This window comes from Lissotriton vulgaris, chromosome 1_1 (assembly GCF_964263255.1).
Source record: "Lissotriton vulgaris chromosome 1_1, aLisVul1.2, whole genome shotgun sequence".
NCBI lineage: Eukaryota > Metazoa > Chordata > Amphibia > Caudata > Salamandridae > Lissotriton > Lissotriton vulgaris.
The window spans coordinates 282,540,943-282,566,470 of record NC_141685.1 but is presented as its reverse complement, the minus strand read 5'-3'; the positions used below and the strand labels follow the sequence as shown (position 1 = coordinate 282,566,470).

Below are 25,528 nucleotides of genomic sequence, written 5' to 3'. Positions count from 1 at the left end.
AGGGTCCATCATCCAAATCTGTAGGACAGCTGTGAGTGATCCCATTCACTGCTAGCAGTGACGCCGCTTTATCCTTGTCCCCCTGAGCTCTTGTTGGTTTCTGGATACGGTCCAGGTGAGTTGGATCACAGCGCCACTTTGGTAGTTGCTGGTAAGGTTTCGCCCCTGAAACACCATGGCTGACCGCCCGGTCACACCAGCCACTACCAAGCATTCATGGGTTTCATGAATATGTAGGCGTTTCCATCCATCAATGCACACAAATTATCAGAGAGCAATAGGGGGTACTTCAGTCTAGCATCCCGCAATTCCCGCTTGACTTCCAAGAAGGATGCTGTTTTAGCCTGCACTGCCACAGTGAAGTTAAGGAACATGGTCACCACTGCATTATCAATACGAAAGGGCCCGTCTGTACTGTCCTTCTCAAGCAGTGTCTCGATCACGCTAATGCACCAGTTTGGCTACTACTGGTCTCGGTGGTCTTCCCAGTACCCGAGGCTTCGCAGTGACACTGTGTGATTGTTCGAGGGCAAAGAAAGGAAAAAGTTCAGTAGGGACACCATGGTTTTTCCTCCAGTTTTCCAAAAAGGGAACCATGTTGTTACCTTCCATTCCCTCGGGGAGCCCCAAGATCTGCTCATTGTTGGCCCCTTTGTGACCTTCAGCATCCTCCCCTCTATTTTCTAAGATCCTCACCCGTTCAGTGAGATCGGCCATTTGTTGCTGCAAGGACCACTGCACCGGCTGGAGCTCCCAAACAAGCACATTAGTTTCCTTAACCGTGTCCGCCATGTTGTGATGGTCCGCCCTAAGAAGGTCCAACTACGCAGTATGAATCTGTTTTTCTTTGCAATCAGCAATAGCCACCAGCATCTTATCCAATGTCATTGGAGGAGGTTGGCAGCCTTAATACAATGCCCCCTCCCACAAACATGCCGGACCAATGTGCCCCTTCGCTGCCAGGAGGTAGGACAGAAACTTCCTGCCTGGGCCGGAGAACCAAGACCCACAAAGTCCAGAACTCACCTCAAAATCGACGCTACCTCCAGCATTCACAATGCAACATAACATGTCCAGCACTCCCGACACAACAGCGTGCCCAATTTTGGAGAAAGAGGGGCAGGACATGGACAGGGGCAGATATAACCTTGATCCCTTTCTTCCCATCCCCCTAAGCTCTAGAAATGATGCTGAGAGCACGCCGGATGCATCGGCAGCCTCCTGGGGGTCCAGGTGTGTGGACCGCAGGGGGAATGTACCTGAAATCAGAACTACGGGCCTGACCTTTTAGGAACGTGTCTTGGGCAGCTGTAGATTTGTAGAAATCCACATAATTTACCTTTTCTGCAGTGTGCTTGGGATGAGTACATTCCTCATGTCAGACTTCCAAGTCCATGGGCAGGTTACTCTTCTGTGTTTCAGAAAGTCTTCGGTTTAGAATAGCCCTCCCTCGCATGTGGTTGAAACACACACTTTGGAGACAGAGGTTCACTGAATTAAAATCTTTCAACATTATTTTCTTGGGTCAAAAGCTGTGCATGTGAGAACATGGCAAGTGAGCTGAACCCTTTGTTACAAGTTTAAAGTGAACAGAAGAGTAAGTGGCACCAAAGCACCAACAAAGTGCCAAAGAAGGGAGTCCTCTAGGCACACAAAGCACTTTACTCAGCAAAATTCTCGGTCGGTGATAAAAAAACAAAAACAGGTGTTACTGTGGTGACACGCTTGCATATTAGCAGACAAGACGCATGTTTGCGATTATGGCTGTGCTGGGTTAAGGTCAATGTAGGAAGTGGCGACAATAGTACTCTCCAATTCAGAAGGTGTTTGCTCTGTGGATCAAAATGACCAGAACTGACGCTTACATTGATCATCGATTTTAGCGCGAGTTGATGACAAATATTGATAATGCAGAACCTAAAAACAACATGCTTACCATTTAATAGCAACTTGAGGCCCTAACTTTCGCTCCAACAATTTAATGGCAGTTTGTTTCTTTTAGATCCTCCAAATGTGGTGTAAAAGAAAGATAGGCACGGTATCCAAATTAGTTTTCAGGAATAAATGAAAGCCAGGGGAAATATTCATTCCTTTTGGCTTTTAACTGTCAGATCATCCTCGTCTCTCATCGGTGGAAATGTGTCGCTCGGTTACCTCTCCAAAGACGGACTTTTATAAGTGTGGCTCCTTGAAAAGACAAGACAGTTCGCCGGGGTTACAATTGAAAGCCTAATATAATGTTTAGCCAGAATGTATTTCATGTTGTAAGCCCTAAAGGCAGTCGCATCATTGTATGTCTGTTTTTAAAAGGACTGGATTGTGCTAAAAAACCAAAAACAGTGTTCAAGACACCACATTAAATCGCCTATATATTTTGTTTCATAACTGGAAGTGCCTAACTTTTATATGTACGGCTACTTTTAACGCTGCAGACTTTTTTTTATTTTCATTCCATCGCTACTTGCATGGCTTAAAGGGGGAATAAAAACACTGGAGGGTCTCGTAAAGGGGAGTGGCCAATGTAATTAAGGGCGTAGCTCAAAAACACGTATACTCAAAATCTGTGCTCAGCATAGTCTGCCGCCTGACTTGTATTTTGCGGTTTATGTCATGGCATCCAGATATAGGACACAACAAGTAAAATCATACCTACAACAAGTCCTGACTATTGGCTTTGTTAGTGGTTGTTAGTTGCATAAGATAAATAAGCAGCAACTATGGCTTGAATATAATATTGAAAAAGCATTCACTTAAAACCTGATGACACCACAACATTGTTGCTGTTCCTGAGTTTCAAAAAGAGAAGGGAAATCCTGAGAGAAAATGACTCTCTTTAAAGGATTTCCGTTCCCCTACAATGCTCACATGAGATGACATCATGCCATAACTTCTCCACTAGTGAGAAGTGAGCAGTGTGAGCACGCGCACATCGATGTGCCTGCTGTCACTGCAGTCAAGAATAAGCATTGGCATAGCCAATAGGTCTTGCCTTTGGGGCTTTATAAGTATTTAGCTAGAGCTATTGTTTTTGCCAATGTTTGTAAGCTAAGTTGGCGTGTTCAAACCTCACAGAATATAGCATGCCTCGCAGAGCAGTACATGCTCTCGGACTCTAGACGCCCCAGTTTTTTCATCCCACTTAATGTCCGTCGATTTATTTACAAACACAGACATGCCATGTATCAACTTAAAACTAAACGCACAGTCCTGCCACTTCAGAAAACTCCAATACTGTGATTGTTCGAGGGCAAAGAAAGGAAAAAGTTCAGTAGGGACACCATGGTTTTTCATCCAGTTTTCCAAAAAGGGAACCATGTTGTTACCTTCCATTCCCTCGGGGAGCCCCAAGATCTGCTCATTGTTGGCCCCTTTGTGACCTTCAGCATCCTCCCCTCTATTTTCTAAGATCCTCACCCGTTCAGTGAGATCGGCCATTTGTTGCTGCAAGGACCACTGCACCGGCTGGAGCTCCCAAACAAGCACATTAGTTTCCTTAACCGTGTCCGCCATGTTGTGATGGTCCGCCCTAAGAAGGTCCAACTACGCAGTATGAATCTGTTTTTCTTTGCAATCAGCAATAGCCACCAGCATCTTATCCAACGTCATTGGAGGAGGTTGGCAGCCTTAATACAATGCCCCCTCCCACAAACATGCCGGACCAATGTGCCCCTTCGCTGCCAGGAGGTAGGACAGAAACAGGGAGAGGCGCTTTCATGGCTTATTTGACATGCGGGAGGTTCGCTTTTTGAAAGAAGGACAAAGCGAACGTCCAGGGACAGCATAGAACACCAATCTGGAAGTGGTCCCCATTTTCTGCTAAAAGGAAACAAATGCTGCGGTAGATAGAACTATCCGCCCATGATCACACTACTGAGTAGGAAAGCCGAGATTATGAAAACAGAGGCCCCTAGGTTTAGACCCGCAGGTTGGCCAATAAACTACACAACCTCAGAGTATACACCAACCCTGTCGGTGGGATGGCAGGAGCAAGGGCAGGCATGCGTGTTCCCTTTTGTGCCGGGCAGCCAAGGACTGAGCGCAACCCTCCCTCCCCCGTCCTCCTCCCAGTTCCAGCACGCCGGTTCCCAGAACTAGGCCAGATACCAGCTCAAATTGGTTTGAAATGGATTTGTAAGTTATCAGAGATGGAGTGCCCGTGTTGTGTTTGTATAGCGTGGGTTCCATGCAAGGAAACTGGGTTGGTGTTAAAGGTACATGCAGCACTAGAACGACAAAAAAACTGTGTCTTGTGTTTAGTTTACATAAGGATTAGGGAGATTTAATTAAGAAAGGTGTTCGGACTCCCAACTCGCACCTTTACTTTCACACAAACAGACTCGTCATATATGAAACTGTTACACTGTTGTCGAATCGGTGCTTTCGTGTTCTTTCCACTGGAATAAATGTAAGTAAAGCATTTGTCTGTTGCTACAATCAAAAGATCCTTGAAACACACAACTTGAAATGCACTTGGCTTTGCATGTGTTGTCTGCACAAATGATTGTAGAAATACACACCAGTGCACTGTGCGTGCGTGGGAGCAGTTTACAGTATCAAAAACAGTCAGCTTGAGGAAAAGTGTGAGTGTTGAAGGAAAGCGTGTGCACGAGTAGACATTGGTGTGCATGCCCGTGGGCAATGCTTGAAATGGAAAAATAGAACTGCTGTACCAGAGTACCTGCTTGTTTTGAGAAGTGCCGGTACTCTCCAATTAAAACTATGACGATTTTCTTGAGAAATGCAGGTACTCTCCCACACATTTTAGAAAGTGCTGGTACCGGCCCATTTAAAGCACTCTTAACTTGCATAGGTTGTTTTGTTTGTTTAAAGTGTTGGGTGTATAAAAAAAAGAGTGGAGGGAACAGGAATGTGAAAGCGACCGCGAGACAGGCAAGAAAGTGAAAGAGACCGGAGGGAACAGGAAAGTGAAAGCGACCGCGAGACAGGCAAGAAAGTGAAAGCGCCCTCGAGACAGGCAAGAAAGTGAAAGCGACTGCAAGACAGGCAAATGTAAACAAGCTTGCGCTGCCATATTAATGAGAAACAGATGGCCCCTGCGCGACGATGCCCGCTCCCACAAGGTGGATGTCGCCGCACGCATGAGTGTTACAAAAGTGCAGACCGATTCCAAAAGGTCATCTCCTAGAGCAGCGCAAGCACGCTGCACCAGGCTCGACCTAAAAAACAGACTGCCTGTGCCAAGGCACAAAACAGAGCACGATAGAGACTCGTTTTGAGGCCCCCTTTAAAAAACTGCTGGTGCTCAGCACCGGTGAGACCCAGCCCACTTAAAGCCCTGGCTACATGGCACAACCTACAGTTCCCTAATACTTAGAAACTGTGAGGTTCCAGTTCAATCAGTCACTTTGAGGAGATGGGGTCAAGAATGGAATCTCACAGGTTTGCAGAAATTTTCAACATCATTTTTAGATGGTGCCCTGGGAATTATCAATCACCCATTTGCAACATGATCAAATGTTTTTTCAGTTTGCAAAATAAGAAAATGTTTTGTCTCTACATTGGAACCTGTATAATGTTTTGTGTGGCATTTGTATAGTGCTCTCCACCATCAGTATTGCACTGTAGCACTTTCCTAAACAGGCCTCCGTCAGTGTTGAACTGCAGCAGCCGTCATGTTCTCCTTATTTTTTCTTGTTGGTATTTGATTTTATTAAGTTAATACAATTTGTTGAACGTTTAGTTTTGAAATGGTTTGTGTAGCATAATTTAGGAAACATTGTTTTGGTGTCTTGTGTGTATGGGGAATTGACAAGGGACTTTTCCGTTTCCCTAGATCTGGTGGTCAGTTGTCGAGCCCTCAGCCAGAGCATAGCGCTTCCTACACATGCATCACCTTCCAGTTGGTGTTGTATGATGCGTGGGTGAGTGCGTTAGTATGGTGTGTTTTTTTTAGTTTCCCTGCATGCTTCCAGGGTGTCTGCTGGTGTAGAGCCTGGCAGTACTGATGACTGGACAGCAGTCTGCCAGATTTGTGGCAGGGTGCTGGATTGTGTGCCTGGTGCGAGGGTGAGTGCATTAGTGGGGTGTGTTTATTCTAGTTTCCATTCATGCTTTCAGGGTGTCTGTTGGTGTGGAGCATGGCAGTACTCGGCAGCAGTTTGCCAGCTCTGTGTGTAAACTTTATTCATCATTTTGACATATAGAAAGCAATGAATATCCACAGTTGTTCCCACACAATCACGTTGACAGTATAAATGTTGGGTACTATTGTGCTTAGCAATACGCTAAAACATATGATGAATCGACACAAAAATGTATACAGTTTCTGACCAATACATACTTAGTCTTCTTGTTACACGTCATCCCAGGGTTCGGATGCACCTTCTCCAGAACATACCGGAAAACATATAAACAATTCAGTCCATCAGCCCGCCCTTCAACACACACCAGTTGGGACTATGCCGTCAGGAGTATGACTAGGGGCATCAGGTTCCAAATTTTGTAAGAATAACTTAAGTGCGCCCCAGATATCTTTCGGTTAGGACTTGGGTGGGAGCAACGTGGCATACAGTTCACAGTTGATGTTGCAGTTTGTGAGACTAGAAAGCCATGCACCTGTTGTAGGAAGCCGTCTGCTCCCTATCTAAGAGTTATCTCACGCTTAGCCAGAAGTTGCGTTATGGCAATAGACTTGCACAATTGTTTGGGCATATTATATACATATCCCAGGAGTGCGACCTCCGGGGAAGGGACCACTGTCAACAGAGTCATGGGGGATAATATGTCAAAGACGGCCAACCAGAACTCCACATTCTTGGGGCAAGTCCATGTCAAGTGGGGAAAGTCTGCATAAGGGCTGCCACACTTTCGGTAATTGTGAGGCTGGAACGGGTCAATAATGTGCAATTTGGCCAGCATCAAATATACTCTCCATAGATATTTAAAATGTATTAACTTATGCTGGCTGTTAAGGGAAATTTCCCTGTTCTGCGTACAGCAAAAAGCCCACTGGTCATTCAGGATAGGATCAGGACCAGATCACGCTCCCAAGCCGTCCACACCTTAGTATTGTGGCTCGGGATCAAAGTCATGGTGGTCATGTTTAATCTGGAAATCAGTCGAGTCCCGTCGGAGTTTGATATTAATAGGGATAGGGTTTAGAAGGATTTCGGTTCAAGCCCTTATTCCGTTATTTTAGCACGCAGTGACCTGCGCACCCTGCTGAAAATAAACGGATCCATAAAGGTCAGCTCGGCTCCCCGCTCCACCCCAGGACCATCAAATACATGCCCATCCGAGAACAGGTCACCAAACTTTACCATAGAATGGGATTTAAGAACCCGCACTACTAATTTCTCTTCTGTGATACGGAACCATGGAATATATGCTATGGGAATTTCAGACGAATACAGGGCCCTATTCCCAGTCACACGCAATAGTGTGCGTCACGCCCAGCTGGAGGTGGACACGGTCTGAATGTTTCTAGGGTCACAAGGAAACTCCTGGGGTAGAATGGCATGAAGTGGAGTTGGAAGCACCAGGTCCGATTCAGGCTTACTGTAGGGAATATGCGCATCTGGACCATGAATAGGCAAAACTACACTGTGCCACTAGGTAATAGATTCTGAAATCTGGGGCCCCCAGTTTTCCCCTTGCATATGGCAATGTCATGGCTTCCCATCGAATGCTAGGTCTTTTGCCACCCCAAGAGAGCCTGATTAGATATGATCTTAGGGTCTTGAAAAGTGAGTGCAATGGGGATATTGTGAAACTTTGGCAGAACCACTATTTTCATTAGTGGAATTCTGCGAGCCATAGAGAGTGGCAGCCCTATCCATCTTTCTATCTGTGCTTCAAGCTTGTATATCGCTGGACCGTAGTTCAGCCTCACCATCTGATCCGTCTCCCTATGAATCAGGATACCCAAATATCTGACTGAATCATGACACCACTTCAGTGGGAATTTGCACTCTCATTCAATAGTGCCCGTCATCAAGGTAAAGAGCACTGACTTGCTCCAATTTACTCCCAGTCCCAAATATCCACTAAAGCGAAGAATCTTTCTTATTTCTTGTGGAAGAGGTGTGGCGCAGCGGCCAGGGTGCCTGACTACGGACTACGGGGTTTACGGTCCGATCCCCGGCGCCGGCAGCAGGATAGCCCAGCACCATGCGACTCTGGGCAATAGCTTGCTTAATCTTCCCAAGAGCCCCCAGCGCCGGGACACCACTTCGGAGGTAGCTGTGCGGTTTACAAATACTGGTATTGCATTTATTTCATAAGTGGATCCAAATTGTCTTGTGGTTGGCATACATACAACACAATGCCGCCCGCATATAGCGAGACAAGGAGAGGGCCTGTTTTGAACTGGATTCCTCTATGGAGAGGTCAAGGGCCAGGATGAAGAGTAAAGGAGACAGGGGGCAACCCTGCCTGGTACCATGTGTGACAGTGAAAAGGGTGGACAGGGTGCCATTCAAGCGGAGTCTAGCTGTGGGAAGAGCGTAAAGCAATGAAGTAAGGTCAATATAACCTTTGGGGATGCCCAATTTCCTCATCACTGCCCGTGTAAAAGGCCACTCCAAGGAGTCAAATGCCTTTTCAGGATTCGAGTAGGGCCGCTGCCTTCGGAACCTCCGGAGCAATTCTGTGATGCACTGTAAACAAAGTACACAAGTTTAGCGCCGTGGATCTATGAGGGACGAAACTAGACTGCAATGGGGATATGATACGATTCAAGAGCAACGCCAGCCTCAAAGCAATCATTTTAGCGAGGATTTTATAGTCCAAGTTCAAAAGTGATAGCGGTCCATAGGAGCCGCAGCTCATTGGGTCCTTGCCAGGTTTGGGCAGCAAAACCATCACTGCCTCACGAAGCGTGGTAGGCAGTACTTTATTTTCTAGGGCTTCATTATAGACCTCAAGTTGGTACGGGCGAGTATGCCTTTATAATGCTTATAAAATATGCCTGTAAAGCCATCAAGTCCTGGCGCTGTAGTACCATTTAAACACACAAGATAATGGACGGAATGTTGCACAATGGCAAAACATTCACCCCTAGTCATAGATCTGGGTTTAATCCATCGTTATTTTGCTCACCAAGCCACCCCAGTTCAAACATGGCCCTGTGCAAATCAGTCTTGACCCTGTGCCTCATGGGAACAGTCCAGACCGAGCTGTGAAGCCATGTCTTCCTTGGACCTGAATCAAGCATCCTAGGACCGGTTTCTGACTATCAGCCGTCTTCAGCCAGGATAGTTTGACTCCAGTGGCTTAGTGAGCACGGGACCCACGTCTGGGCATACCCTTCCCACATAGGGTGAACAGCAAAACACACAAGATGATGGACGGAATGTTGCACAATGGCAAAACATTCACCCTCAGTCACAGATCTGGGTTTAATCCATTGTTATTTTGCTCACCAAGCCACCCCGGTTCAGACATGGCCCTGTGCAAATCAGTATTGACCCTGTGCCTCATGGGAACAGTCCAGACCGATATGCCAAGCCAAGTCTTCCCTGGACCTGAATCAAGTCTCCTAGGACTGGTTTCTGGCTATCAGCCGTCTTCAACCAGGATAGCTTGACTCCAATGTATTAGTGAGCACGGGACTCACGTCTTTTGTACCGCATTGTTCGCCATAAGTTGGCAGGGCATGCTCAGACGTGAGTCCCTTGCTCACTTTGCCACTGAATTCAAGCAAGCCTGGCTGAAGACGGCTGTAATGCCAGATACTGGTCCTAGGAAGCTTGTTTCCGGTCCAGGGAAGGCATGGCTTGGTAGTTCGGGCTGGACTGTTCCCTTTAGGCACAGGGTCAGACTGATTTGCATATGGCCATGTCTGAACTGGGGTGGCAGAGTGGGCTAAAGAACGGTGATGGATTAAACCCAGATCTGTTGACTGGGTGTGAGTGTTTGATTGGTTCAGATGCTCCGTCCATCACCACCCCCTTTTATAGTACCATTTAAGGCATCTATGGCGCTGACAATTTCTTCCTTAGAAAAAGGTTCTGCTAAAAAACTCTGCATATAGTCCTCTAGCCATACCATCACAATCTCACTTAAGTATATTCTGCAGTCTGCCTCGTCATACATTGTGCGTGTAGTATATAAATTTGTGGAATATAGACGGAATTTGTCCCTAATCTCAGCAGTGTCCATGTGAATCTGCCCATCGTCATAGCGGATAGAGGTGATGTAGGCTTTCCCCAAACAGGGCCTCAACAGTTGCGCCAGTGTGCATCCCGGTCTGTCCCCCTCGCCATATCTCCTGACAGTTGCATATTTCCCCCAAAAATGCATTCCGTTGTGTAGCGGGTTGCGCAGGGAAGGGCAGGAGACGTGTTTTTGTGATAGTCAGTTTTATTTGTGAAAACAAAAAGTCAGTACATGTTTTTCTCCAGCTGGGGTCTTCGAGGTGGTCTGCTTCGGATGCTTCTCCTTTGAGGGCGGGTGCTCTCATCCCTGGGGCTGCATCGAGGACTTCTTCGGGTACACACTTCCTCCGCCTCCGTGATGGTGGTAAGTCAGTGGTATGTAAGGAAAGGAAGAAAGGACAGAATTCAGTCCTGCACCCACTCTCGGGATTTAGTTCAGGGAAAGGGAGTGAAGGAACACCAGTCGTGGTACTGTACAATCAAGCGTGAGGATGTGGGAACGTGACGGGAGGGGAAACCGGGTTACTACACAGGGTCTTAGGTCAAGGGACAGACCTCCCCCTTCTCTCTACCCAGCCCACTATACGGATCCGTACCTCGGGTAGCCACACACCTCCTGGCGTGCGGCTGGGCGGCTCATGGTGCCGATGTCCTCCTGGCTTCCGCGCCGCCAACGGGTCTCTCTCACTCCGTTCCGCTGATGTAACTTCGGTTCTTCTTCCCTCGTCCTCTTCTTTTGCTGCTCTCTCCAACTCCGCACTCGACTCTGCTCCACGCTCTCCTCCAATTCCTCCGGTGAACAAGCACACCTGTGTGCCATCGATTTCCGTATTTGACGCTGCTGGTGGCTACTCCTCCCCTTCTAGGATCTCACCAGTTAAAGGGGCCGCCGTCTACTTCGTCTTCGTCCCGAGAGCTGCCTGGGTCTGTCGGACCTCTCCAGTCGTTCTGCTGTGGAAACAAGAGGGGGGGCGGGGGTCACAGGATGAATCCCCACTCGGGGGTACGGTGTTCCTGCTCTGTGGGTTTGATGGCCCCTCCATGTTACACGCTGCCAGCAGCTTCCCTGAATTCAGTCAGCAGTAGCAAGCGACTGGCCTGCTTAGCAGGGTCTGGGCGTTTGAGTAGTTCTTTGTCCAAAACCCTTAGACGGTCCTCCATGCGAGCAATCGTGCTTCGCAGTGATTTGAGTATCCCTGCGTGCTTAGCAATACATACACCCCTGATATATGCCTTAAATGCCTCCCACATTTAGGTCGAAGTAGGTCTCTACTGACTCCCGAATTTCAGCCGAGAAAACCGCATCATTTAAATCCTGTCCCGAGAACCTCCATTGTCTCTCAACACCCTCCGGTCTAGGCAGTCGGACCCGCATGATGACTTGTGAAAGGTCGGAGTACGTTTGAGGCAAATGGGTCATAGACCGGAACCAGGGGGCCATTGTATGTGAAACTAGCCAGTAGTCCAGCTGTGTCCAAGTGTCGTGTGGGGGGAGTATAGTGAGTATGCCACATCGGTGGAATGATGTGCGCACCATATGTCCACTAGACCGAGAGAGTCACAAAAGTCATCCAGCACCCTACTGGCTCGGGGTTTCGTGGCGGGGTACTCTGCCGTACTATCAAGTTCAGATTGCAGAAGTAGATTAAGATCCTCCCCAATGCAAATGTAGGCAGCTCCTAAGGGAAGCAGCAGTGCATGCAAAGAGTGAAAAAAATCAGGGTCATCCACATTCGGCACGTAAATACACAATAAAGTAATGTTATAACCCATAAGCTTCTTCATCACCAGAGTGAAATAACCTGCTCTAGCCGTATTTATGGGATTTAGCTGAAAGGGCAACCGCTTGTGAATAAATATGGCCGTAACCCAGGAATAGGTGCTTTAGTTTGCAAAGTAACGGTGCGTCACCCAACTAGAGGCAAACGTCGTAGGTGCTAGATGAGTCTTGTAAAAAAACAATATCAGTCTTGTGATGCTGTACGTTTCCTCTTCCTAGTATTGTTCAGACCCCACACATTCTATGTAAGGAGATTAATGTCAGAGACAGTGGATAGCCTACCCGCCATCATCACAAGTGGTCAGAGCAACAAACAACCTGATAGCATCAATATTAGCACATGAAACACCATGGCAACGAAACTGTGTTAGGAACATATAACACCCTATATCTAAAGCAACCCCTATTCCCCACCAACCCACCCATCCCCTCAATTTTGATGTAGGGGAAATTCCCAACCATGTGCGACCGCACAAGGGGAGAGGCGACGCCTCGCCTTGTCTCCGGAACATTCAAACATGTTATAGAACGAGCAATGTGACCAGAGCCCAGAGTCCAAAAAAAACTACATTTCTCTAGAAAAGGAAGGAACAGTGGAAAAATAAAATAAACGCACTCAATGCTTATCAATGTTCCGCAATATTAAGGGCTTCAGCTCGCTGAGAATCATTCCATACTGGAGCCAGAGTTTGGCATGGAGGGAGAGCGTTTAGGTGTGGGCGATTTCCTTGGCGGTCCAGCGTTTGCTCGGACTTTTAGGAATTTTTGGGCCTCTGTTGTTTTTTTTTAAAATCCTTGATCTGCCATCCACGTCCACTTTCAGTCGCGCAGGGTACAGTATTCTATACTTTAGTCCGGCTTTGTGGAGAGTGGCTTTGATCAGTGCAAATTTCCGATGGGCCTCTTGGACCATTGCAGTGAAGACTGGGTACAGTAAGATGGAAGAGCCCTGCCACTCCAGCGACCCAAGCACCTGTGCCAGCCACAAGGCAGTATCCCTGTCTCTGAAGTTCAGCAGCCGTGCCATGATGGGGCGAGGTGGATAGCCAGGGTTAGGCCGTGGCCCACGAGATCTGTGCGCCTGTTCAGTGACAAAAGTAGCAGTAAAGGACTCCAGATCAAATAGGTCAACCAGAAGGCCTTCTACAAAATCATCTAATCATCCCGTGTTTGTGGACTCGGGGACTCCCATAATATGTACGTTATGTCACTCTCTGGCTTCAAGGTCCTCATTCTTTATGGCAATGCTCTTCAATAGGTCTTCCATCCTCTCCAGTCGTCTAGTAGCCTGGGCCGAGCCATCCTCCAGGTCCGAGATTCTACCCTCAGCTGTGTCAAATCTGTTGTCGCACTGATCTAGTCTGGCCCTAATGTTATTGAGCCGCTTGTCCAGTGCATCAAAGCAAGTGTCCAGAGCTCGAAAACCCACCTTTAGTTCTGCCATTAGTGCATCAATGACCTGTGCGTGGGGCTACAGTCTGATCTCCTCCCTCCATCATACTATATGTTGATTCAGAGCCTCTTCCTGCTTTTTCAAAAGTGAGTTTCCGCTGCCTCCGAGCTCCCTTGCCCATGGCCTTGGGACGGGGCTGCAAAGAACCGTAGTACAGTGGGCCTGACCCAGCCAAATCCTTGTCGCTCTACAATCACTCTGTGAAAGTAGTAGATCTCCACAAGCACGGTGACCCCTCTGATATACTTCCCAGTTCCTTCGTTCTTGGTGGCCCCCAATGCAGTCATCCGGCTTACACCAGCAGAGACCACCTGGCTGTCTCGCTCCCCACTTGGGGATCACTCTGATTATAGCTGCACAGAGCGGGGGCAGTCCTCAATCCAGCTTGCATACAGGGGCGAGTAAGCGCACACACAGTGTAGGTACCAATGCGCCTTTTATCATTCCCACACTGATCAATGGTGAAGGGGGGAGGTGCTGCGGCAAGTTCAGCAATAGTGTCAACCTAGTTGCACTGGCAGGGAGACGCTCCTCTATCTATCCCAGTAAGAAGGTTGCAATGTCTCTGCGAGAGGGTGTAGTGTGTCCTGGATCACAAGAGAAACAAGTTCAGCAGTAGTGGGAGCCAAGTTGCACTGGCAGAGAGACGCTACTCTATCTGACCCACTGGGAATAGAGCACAGGAAAGACATGCGGGTTAGTCCTCTGCACAAGGAGGGAGCCCACAATACCCAGTATAGACTCTGGGATGGTTGTGCGTTCCGGGGAGTTCAGCACGGCTCCAAAACTATGTAGCCATCTCGGACTGTGGTTCGACCACGCCCCCGCTCTGTGGCAAGGTCCTTGGTAATGTACATGATGCTGGCAGTGGTCTCTTTAGACTGTGCTGTATAAGTGAGACCATTTTCAGTGAGAGTGGCAGATGGTGTGGAGTTCTTCTTGGGTACAGGGTGTTGTTGACTATCTGATGAGAGACATGCTATGGGCTTCTCGAGGTCTGTGGTTTGGGGGAAGCTATAATGTACTGACTGCGGAGTTGTGTGGACAGTTGAGGGTTTGGGGGTGTATGTATTCAGAGCTAGCTGGCTGCAGTGTTGTCTTGTGGATGAAAAGCATTAAGTGAGGAAGTGCCAGATCTGCAGTCACAGACACATAGATCCAAATGAGCTATTTTGTTCAATTCAGTGCATGATAAATAATTGATGAGTATTGTTTCTGGTATTGGTTGCACGCTCTTTAACATCAGCAACTCCGAGAAAAGAAACCAATATGCGGGATAAGGAGCCGTCCAGAGCACCCAACTCTCCTCCCTCCAGAAGAGAAGCAAGTTTGTAGATCTCCAACTCCGGAGTGATAACAGGGAGTTTTCACAAAGGTTGGCAGTTGAAGGGTCAGGTTGAAATGTTGCACATACAGAGTGTGGGATCTTAGGTCCAGTGTCATTCCAGGACCTAGCATGGTCAGGCAGAAGTCCCCACTTGGAAACCTGGGCAAGAGCATCCTTGACAACTCGCTAGTGACAGCTGCCATCTGGGACACATGATCCAAATAGCCCATCAAGCCTCAGGCAGCATCCATAGAATGTTGGGGCAGGGAAGGATAAGAGGGAAGAGAGCGAGGCAATGTGCTACCAGACAGGAATTGGTAGAGCGAAGGGCACCAATGAATTTGCCTCTCAGCCACGCATGACACTAGCAATTCTGCTGTAAGGAGGATGGAACAATCTCCCTCAGAACCAATCTGGTCATATAGTTTGCTCTAACCAGGATGGTAATGTCCCAGTCACAGCTCCTGGAAGAAATGGGATTTACTCTAAGGGCAGAGAAGATCCTCTCCCAGTTACATGGAGGAGCCTAAGTGGAAGCCGCAGAAAGTCTCTGTATAGCTCCCATGACAGAGGAGTTTCCTCAAAGAAGGCTGATGAAGCTGCTTCGTGGCTGATCAGAGTGCACTGGGGAATTAACTTTATAAAGCAGACCAAGCTTCTCGCTGTCACTCTGAGCACTATGGGAGGTCGCTCTAAGGGGGCAATCACAGCTGCACACAGGGGACTCACTTAAAAGAGAAAAGTGCACCATCCACTCACAGTCACTCAGTGCACATAGGAAGACTACTAAAGGTGGGGGACTCATTAATAATGTAATTTTCGTGGCATTAAATGTTTGACATAAAAGAACAAAGTACTGAGAGGTGAATGGTGGAGGTGAGAAATTAGAGCGAGAAAAGACAACAGTTTTGATATTGGAGATTGAATTGTGGCTTTGGGGGTTAGAGTTGACGTCATATATAGGATTGATTGGTCTGAAGATGGCACAGCACACCACAATTATTCAAAGCTATAAACTCTTTCCACCCTCCTGCACCTTTCTCATAGCCCTCCAATCGCGGTTCTATCTTTTTCGTGCTCCAGTTTTCACAGCAACCCCTAACCTCTCATACAGAAGGACCCTAAGGAAAGCAAAGGTGCTAAAGATCCATGGGGAGTATACAACAAGATCAATAAGCACTTTAAAAAAGGATCCTGAGTGGGATGGAAAATCAGGGGAAGGCCACGATAGGAGCAAAGGGAATGCGCAGAGGTATGACAAGAAGAGAAGGATTACAATGCAGGCAGTACAAGGGGGGTGGAGGGGAGGCTGGGGAGCAGAGGAGGATAGGGAGGCATGGTGAACTGTGCAAGAATTGACAGAGGGGATAACCATTCTTCAGTTTTACTTAAGGGGATGGGGCAGAAGGCAGAGCAAAATGATCATCAGGTAAATGCAACAGTGCCATAAGGGGACAAAGGCAAAGCTGTGTGGAAAGCACAGCTTGAAGCAGGGAGGGACAGACATGGATAGTATATGAGGCACAGTGGGTTGGGGGAATGAACGCGTGCAATGAGATAGTGGGAGCATAAAAGCAGCCTCAGAGAGGCCACAACAAGGACAGGGTAGAAGGCAGGAGGGGCAGAGAAGAGTTATAAGGAGTGGACTTAAGATGTAGTGGGATCACAAGTAGGGCAAGAGGGACAGTTGCAAGGGAAACACAGAATGGAGTTGGGTAAACACTACCGAGCTCTGCTCCTTCCTAGCCACCTCTAAACCCCCCAGTCCCTCGTCCCACGACCCCCAGCTTTCTCCTCATATTCAGGCGGAGAACCTCAACGCCTGGCTGGCCACTGGCAGGGACAGTCTGGCCCCACTTAGGAAGATAAATCAAAAAAGACCCAATGACGCCCAACGTTGGTTCACCACTAACCTGAAAGATATGAAACTATCCTTACGCCAATCAGAGCGTAAATGGAGACAGAATTACTGCCCTATACTGAAATCCACCTTCGTAACGGTCCTTCACGAGTACAAAGCCGCCATTGAGAAAGCCAAGACCGACTACTTTTCGCATAAAATCCTTAGCTCCGATAATAAAGCGAAGGAGATTTTCTCCATTGTGGACGAGCTCGTCAAGCCTGATCGGATTACTACCAAACCAGCCCCCTCCCAACAGCTTTGCGACTCCCTCAGCACATACTTTTTTGAAAAAATAGCCACAATCAAAGCAAGCATTCCTAAGTCTATATCACCTCCGGAGCCCACACAAAGATCTCATAATCTTTCATCATTTGATTCTTTTTCTCCCATCACACAAGATATTTTTTTTTCTGTTCTCAAAAAAATGTGTTCTGGTTCTCCCACAGATAGCTGCCCCCCTCACATTGCCCGTGAGATCTTCCTTCAGTTCCCTGATATCCCGCTGTCTCTTCTCAACAATTCCCTGTCCTCCGGTATCGTTCCAAACTGCTTTAAAAAGGCAGAGGTGCGACCTATTCTGAAAAAACCAGGCACCGACCCCACTGTACCCAGTAATTTCCGACCCATCTCACTGTTGCCTTTCTTGGGCAAAATCCTTGAGGCTTATGTTACAAGCTGCCTCAGCACATTCATTGAACACTCTCACTACCTGGACCCCCACCATGCTGGGTTCAGACCCGAACACTCCACCCAATCCGTTATGCTTGCCGTCCACGACGAGCTGAGACGAGGCTCTGACCAAAACATCTCGCAGGCGCTCGACCTCCAGGATTTGTCGGCCGCTTTCGACACGGTAGACCACAATCTCTTGGTCGACCGTGTCAATGACGCCGGCATCCATGGTATCCCCTTAAAGTGGATTGCCTCCTTCTTTAGCAACCGTCATCAAGCTGTACGCCTATCCAACCTTGTGTCGGAAAACAAGGAACTCACCTGTGGGGTTCCTCAGGGCTCCTCCCTCTCCCCGCTTCTATTTAACCTCTACATCCGGCCACTTATATCGGACCTAAGGAAGAGGGACGTAGCCATCTTTAACTACGCTGATGATATTCAGCTTGTTTTCACCATTGATCCTTGTCCCTCCGCAATCGAATCCTTTCAGTCCACCATGACATTCATTCGTTCATGGATGAACACAAGCCAACTCAAACTAAACCCAGATAAGACTGAGCTTGTTCTCACCAGGCACTCTTTCAATCCCTGGGACCCCAGCTTCTGGCCACTCATCTTGGGTCCTCCACCTACCCCCTTCGGAGCAGTCAAGAGCCTTGGAGTTACCATCAGCAGCGACCTCACCCTTAAGCCTCAAGTAAATGCTGTGGTCTCCTCTTGTTTCTTTCATTTGCGCAGGATCCGGAAAATCAGCAAATTTCTTTCCTTTGAGGCCCTGGTTCAGGTCACATTGGCCCTAGTAATGTCACGTATTAACTACACCAACTCCCTGTATGCCGGGATTCCCACCTACCAGCTGCAGAAGCTTCAGCTGGTCCAGAACCAGGCAGCTAGACTTGTGCATGGCCTACCCAAATCACATCATGTGAAACCATGTGGGCCTCCACTGTCTCCCAGTGGCACAACGCTGCCTGTTTAAATTGGCTGCCTGACCCATAGAGCTCTCTCATCTCATGGGCCTGCTTTCATCTCCAACAGAATCCAGCGTTACATTCCTAGCCGTTCCCTCCGTTCGTCCAACGCAAATCTCCTGACACCCCTCACCGTCAAGCGCAAGAAACACGGGGGCTGAGATTTGCTTTTCTCGCACCCCAATTCTGGAACTCACTGCCACACACCTTACGCCAAACGGAGTCCTATCCCATGTTCAGGAAATCCCTTAAAAGATGGTTATTCTCTCAGGCGTACAACCATTAAATCACATCCCCGTCCCTCTGATCACGTTTTCCCACCCCAGCGCCAAGGAACCATTGGTGAACGATGGCTATACAAATCTTTTTTATCATATCATTATCAATGGAGAGAAAGGAGCTACAGGGAACCAGAAGTACGAGAAGGAGCTGGCGACTATGCAGGGAGGTGTAGTGACCAGGAAGAGTCTGTGGCAGGCCTGGGCCAGACTGAGATTTCCTCACCTGGTACCGCAATGATCAAAGCACTTGCTCTCTCAAGGAGGGAAATTCGAAAGTAAAGTAACACACCCCTATGCACAAGGCAGCAGAAACTGCAAATGTTCACACACAAGCCTCCCGAGATACATGCCACATGTTTTCTCCCCTACCCACACCCTTAAGCAGCAGGCGACGCACACGCACAGGCAGGTAAGAAGATTCTGAGACTCACAGGAGTGGCTGATAAACACTGTTACATTGTGTGCATTAGTACCGGGCTGCCCAAGCCCCACAGAAAGCAGAGAATATCAAGGACAGAAACAGCCACAGCAACAACTACTCACAAAGGTTACACTCGCTCAGTTGCAGCCCCCTTAACTACTGAGTTTATACTTCTTTATACCCCAACAATTGCTTCATGCCCCACTCTCAGGTATATTATGAGTCCCATCAGAGATATGATGTGACAAGGTAGGCTTAAACTACCTGCATGGTGCACGAGGGGAACCACTGTAATGAACCACTGAGAACCATCACCGAGGCTTTAGGGTCGTGCTGATCCTTGGAACGAACACAGGATTTCTGTTCCAATACAATAGAATAACACCTGAACTTTACCTTAGTTTGAGATTGTAAAAAGGGAGTGAACATAACAGTATGATCAAGATGCGGTAAAAAAACATCTACACTACATTCTGATTTTTCGAGGAGTCAGGATTTTATTCTGAGTGGTGAACAAGCTGGGAAAAAAATTAGGTTGTTCAGTATTGAACCACACACACTTTGCAGACCCACACTCTCCTTTCATAAGGTCTTTCTTTAAAACAATTGTAGGGCTGATGGATTAGAAAATCAAATGCTGCTTCTTTCTGGAAGGTCCCGGTGATCTCATAACACAGTCCTTCAAGAAGGAGGAGCAGACTTCAGTATACCTCACAGGATAATCTCGGAAATGGCTCACGTGAGCCGACTCTTCAAAGTCCACAGAATCTACCAGTATGCCTTGCTCTTGGCGCCTCTGCATCATGGTCTCCACATCACGGGCTGGCACAATGAGGTCTGCCTTAGAGTATAGATACAGCTGTGGCCACCGCGATGGGTCTTTCTTCATCGCATCATAGTGGTTCTCATGAAAGAATTTCGTCAGGGGGTACAGTATGATGCGCAACAGAATTACCATGATTAGGAAAGCAGCCAAAATGAGATACCGGAGGATCATATTGGTTGAGCCCATCAAGACAGCATTTAGAGCACGGATAGAGCCTCTCACATTGCGGTTCCCGGGCCCACTATCAATAATAGTGCCCACCACCCAGAGAGTGCTGATTTGCCGGTGGCTGTGAACCAGCTCCACCACATAGCGATAAAGCATGACCCCACCATTGCTAAAGACGTGGAAGAGAATGGGGCTCCTTTCAATTTCATAGTCGAATAGAAGTTCCAGCAGCTTCTTGGCCTGTTCACGCAGACTGTCAAGGCCGAAGGATTCAGAGAAAAAGATCATCTTCCATGGCGCAGTGTAGCGGATGACAATGCAACCCTGGAAAAGAAAGACAGTGTCTTTAGATGTCCATTTCCAATGTGTACATCTTATAAAAGCAGTAGGCCTCATTACAAACAGGCATTGTTGTAACATGTTATGTAATTGGTAGGGGAACATCACAGGCCATCATTTTAAAATGGAGGTTCACTTTACACACTAAGATTGCAAGTTATCAGTGGTCCATGCTTCCCATAACCATTTAGAGCACATTCAACATTTTTAATCAAGCACTAAATCTACTCATCAATATGCTAATGCCTCTCACAGGAAATATGAGCATTACATTAGGAGTGCACACTGCAGAAGGCTAACCCATTTACAGCAGAATGCAGGTAGCCAGAACTTTATCTGAATGATGACCAGTTATGCTTCACGTTGACCTATGGTACATACTAGTACATATGTAGCAAGGCTAAAAACGCTAGACACGATGAGTGGCAACTGGGCTCCTAAGTATAATCATCGACTTTACAGTTACAAGACACTAGAAGCAGGCTGCAGAGGACAAGAAGGTACTCGGAAATCTTGGTCACTTATACGAATGCAAGGAATGATTAACAGTATAGTGCAAATGTATTAACTAAGTGCATTTTTTAAGTATATACATATGTTTACACCTTTAATAATAAAGGGAAAGCCACAAGAATGAAAAGTATTGGAAGGTTCCCCGAATCGACAGTAAGGAGTTGAACAGCTGAGGTGCTCTTTAAGCAAAGACCAGGTTCTTGCGCCAAGTGTAATAAGTAAGTGGGTAAAGCAATCATCGTCCTAGAGATCAAAGATGATAATGGATATTGGTCTTTAATATTAATCTGGGTTTGAAGGAATTAGAGGCTTAGATCCCACAGACCTCTTTCACCATCTGGGAAAAGCACACACTGACGTGTTCAATCTAGAACAATTGCAGAGCCGTGTGCAGGGCATTTCCATAACCTTAGCATCACACACTAAAGACAGGGTCCAATAAATCTAGTTCGGGAGCCAACAGATACGAGGGCAACCCGAGGACAGGATGATAACTAGACTTGATCACAGTTGGGATCTCTGAAAATCTGTCCAATGCAGAGACTTTCTGAAGGCACTCATTTGTGCATGCTCTAGAACTCCACAATCCAACCTCAATGAGCCTCTGGATCACACAAGCATAAGTTGTGTCGTGTCAGGATTTATCAAGACTGAGACTTACATTTATGTAGAATAGAACCAATCAAAAACTCTAAAAATAAATAATTCTGCACCCGAAACAACTGAAGCTACTTACGAGATAAGGTATCCTGTTTCTACCTTCATATAAGGTACATTGTTCATCATGCAGCAGAACTTTGGACATACCACTACATTTAATAATACTTAAATAATGGTCCAGTGGAGAGCAGCACATGTGTATTTATAGGGCAAAACATGCTGGCATCCCTTTTACCATATTTATTATTTAACTATGGATAACAGTAGAGACAATTGAATATCCTCCATGACCAGGGGAATAATCCTTTCCACTAAACCATTGGCCTGAGGGCTGAATAAGGCCCCACATGTACAATTCTTATCTTAGAAATAAATTCTGTCATACTTCTCGAATATTATTATCTGAAGCCAAGGTTTTAGGGATGCCATCATCCTTAAAGAGTTTGTCTAAAAATCTAATCAGATTCACAGTATCAATCAGATCCAGAGTTTAATAGTGAAATGATCATGTATTTGTCTCAATGCCCCAACTGGGCTATTGGACCAAGAAAATCTGTAGCTACTCTTTCCCATGGTTTGTCAGGTAGTTCCATACACCCGAAAGGCAGATGTCTCACTACGTTAGTCTTGTCGCTATTGGCACATGCATATCAGTCTCTTACAACATCTTCAACTGCCTCATCCACCTTGGGCCACCAAAATGACTTCTTTTAGTCATGGTGCGACCTAAATGCCCTTCATGTGCTATCTGGACAATGCGCTTTGAAGATTCACTGACGAAATTATCGGACCTCAGCTTTCCTTCACATAAGCTCAACTCATCCTTCACATTATAAAATGCACTCGTGTATTAACTTAGACTGATTTCATTGTTCCAATCATGTCTTACGCAGTCTTTCAATCATTTAAACACCCCTTCCACACTCACTTCCAAACTTTGCTCTACTACATCTATAGACAATCGTGACAAGCAATCAGTCGCAACATTCTTCAATCCTCTCATATACTCCATTTCAAAATTGTATTTGATCACAGATAACATTCATCTTGATATTCTAGGCATTACATTTCCTTCCAAACCCTTTCCACCTTAAACAAGGGTATCAGCGGTTTGTGCTCAGTTCTGATGGGCAGCCACCACACAAAGTACTTTAAATGTCTGATGACCCAGCAAAACACACGAGCCACCCTTCCTAAAACAAGGTCTCTGCTTTTCGTAGGCCTCTTTATGCATCCCCAACTACACATTCCTGCCCATCTTTCACTTGTTTCAGGACTGCTCCAATTCCCATATTGATCGCATCCGTAGTTATATATGTTCTAGTTGTTATATCCAAGTGTCCTAAAGTTGGATCCTGTGATATGCCTTTGTTTACTCCTACAAAAACTTCCTTACACTCACTATACCCGTTCAAAAACACCATTCTTTTTCATCAGTGCCATGTGAAGCTCCACAAGATCAGTGAAATAATTACAAATTGTGAAGAATACTCCGCTTGCAGCCAATATTATTTTAGCTGATCCTTGTTCTCTGGTCTAGGTGGACCTTTTGTTGCCATAATGCTGTTTTTCTTGGGTCTGATGCCATCATTTGATATTTTGTGTCCCAAAATATCAAGCTTATTCTTTTCTTTATTGATAGTTTTACTTTTTTATCGTTAAACCATATTTCTTTATTCGGTCCCTAACCTCCTCAATCAATTCATCATGTTCAGTTTCATTCTTCTCAACAAAGAGAACATCTTCTTGAAAGCATAAGGTACTCCCAAGCCCCTCAGGAATATGCTTCCTCATCCTCTGAAGCACCGCTGAGACTGACGTCAACTCAAAAGGCGCCTTTAAATATTAAAAAGCTCCCAACAGTGTTACAAACGATGTAATGTTTTTTGAGTCTTCGTGTAAATCAATTTGATGTTAAGCAGCAGACATGTCGATCACACTAAATACAGATACCCCTCCCATGGCAGTTAACAATAATCATTTTAGTTGATTACCACACTAACACAATAAGTCTTTAAGGTCTCGATTTCTGACAATGCAGATGTCAAACAAGCCTACTGATAATCAAATACATATACCCCGATTAAGAGTGGGTTACAATTCTGAGTTGGATGGTATTTAACAGAACTGCTAATTACTGGGTGTGTTAAATACCTCACCCCTCATTAAATTTTGGCAGGTCAAACCTGCCGGAATATATCAGGGGAAAAGTGTACAATATTTTCTGTACAATGTGGATTTTGGTGAATTAAGCACAAAATCAGCATGTTATTCCGCTAAAACTCTAAATAGGCTCTATTTAGCTCACCCGATAAATATACCCCAAGATATCATTATTTAACAGGTGCAATAAACAGCAATAGCACCTGCTACTCTGACAAACTCTGAATCAGAGCCATAGAGTAGGCTTTGGATCGGACTCATTCAACCACTGGCTTTCTTTGACCACTCACTTTCAGAAATTGGCTTAAGAGTTTGCAAATCAAGTCTTGGCTCTGCCAGGTAAAGTATTGATCTCTCACCTAACACTATTGGCTGTTTGACTGTATTCTTCCACATCCACTTGAGTTCTTGCACTGAGGGATTACTGTATAACCATAGCCCTCTCTATGTGGTCTTGCAAACCCCATCCTTTGGGTATCATTCTTAATATGTTAATGCTGCATATGTTAGCACATTAAACAGACCTACTGGCTTTGCCAATTCTTGCTCTTCCTCCGTTTCTGACCGTGGTAGGTATGGTACTATCTCTATAGCATTACACATGTTTAACCATGTGTTTTTATTTCAGCGGAGTATCTGCTGTTATATATTTTGTTCAATTTGTTTCTGATTTTTAGACACAACTACAGCTAGTAGTAACGCGTCCCTCTTTATTTATTTTCAGAAAGGAAAATATAAAGAAAGTGTGTGTTTTTGAGTCATTGACCTTGATTTTAATTTTGGGATTTTTAGCCCAATATGTCTGGGTAATGACAGCGTGGAAACTTAAAATGGAGATGAGATTCCTTAAGTAAATGCAGAAATGCGCATATATTTGCAGTGTATTATTTATGTTTTCTGATGTGTGTATTGTTGTATGTCAAATGCCTCTATAATATGCTAAAACCAGACATTCAAGTATGAGGGCATATTTAACACGTACACACATTTTGAAATATATTACTTAATATTATTTTCTTGTCATAACACACAATAAAAATCGATAAATAACCATAAAATGAGAAAAAATAAATATAGATAAATGCAAAGGTGCTATAAAACCAGCAGCCATAAATACGAACATTTGTTGCTAGAGCAGTTGAAGTATGTTTTCAATGTTGCATTGTTCATATATTGAATTTTGTAAGAATTGAAATCTGAAACAGTATTGTTGCCTACTCCAATAGCGCACAAGCAGGGTTGTTCCCGTTAAATGGCCCGGTCTGTGCAGTTCGGCCCTTTGAAAGTAAAAATTGTTTTTTTTCCATTTAGTAAAGAGAGGCCATTTATTTATTTTTATTTATGTATTTATATAGCGCTCTATACTACCCGGGAGCGTCTAGGCGCTTATGAAGGAAGTCCACAGAGCACTGCATGAAGGAACCAATGCAAGCCCAGTTTACATTGTGTAGAGCCACATTTTCAGTCCTTTACTAAAGCACAAGAGATCGGTGGATTTTCTTAAATGAAGGGCTAGTTTGTTCCACCATCTAGTGGTGACATTGAAGAAGCTTTTGCCACCACATCTTTGGAGGCGGGTGGTACCCTCACCAGCTGGCAGCTCACAAACCTGGCAATTTTATCTGACCGGCCCCCGGGGGGGGGGAGGCGGCGAGGGTGCAAGTGTGAAACACTGCTCCTTAACTAAACCGGCCCTTCAGCGCTGATGCTAAACCGGTCCCCAGCACTGCTGCTTATGTTACTGGGGCCGAAGTTGCAGCACTGCTACAAAACCGACCCCCAGTAACAAAACCAGCCCGACCACTTCGAAACCGGCGCCCACCCTCCCAGACTCCTGGGGAAACGACTGATGCGCGCTATGGCCAGTCCAGCCCTGCTCATGGAATGTTTAATTGTAGGTTTGTGAAAGAGAGACCTTTAGCACTGTGTGATC

The 25,528-nt window shown here is 46.2% G+C and overlaps 1 protein-coding gene across 1 annotated transcript in view; it reads right to left on the bottom strand.

Annotated features, from left to right (window-relative positions):
- Nucleotides 1-19,403: 19,403 nt before the first annotated feature.
- Nucleotides 19,404-25,528, bottom strand: part of TMEM53 (transmembrane protein 53) — a 211,803-nt gene continuing 205,678 nt past the window's right edge. The window contains exon 3 of the mRNA XM_086952311.1: nucleotides 19,404-20,244. Coding sequence (XP_086808437.1) covers nucleotides 19,549-20,244 — 696 coding nt within the window. The 3' untranslated portion in view covers nucleotides 19,404-19,548. The remainder of the gene's footprint in view (nucleotides 20,245-25,528) is intronic.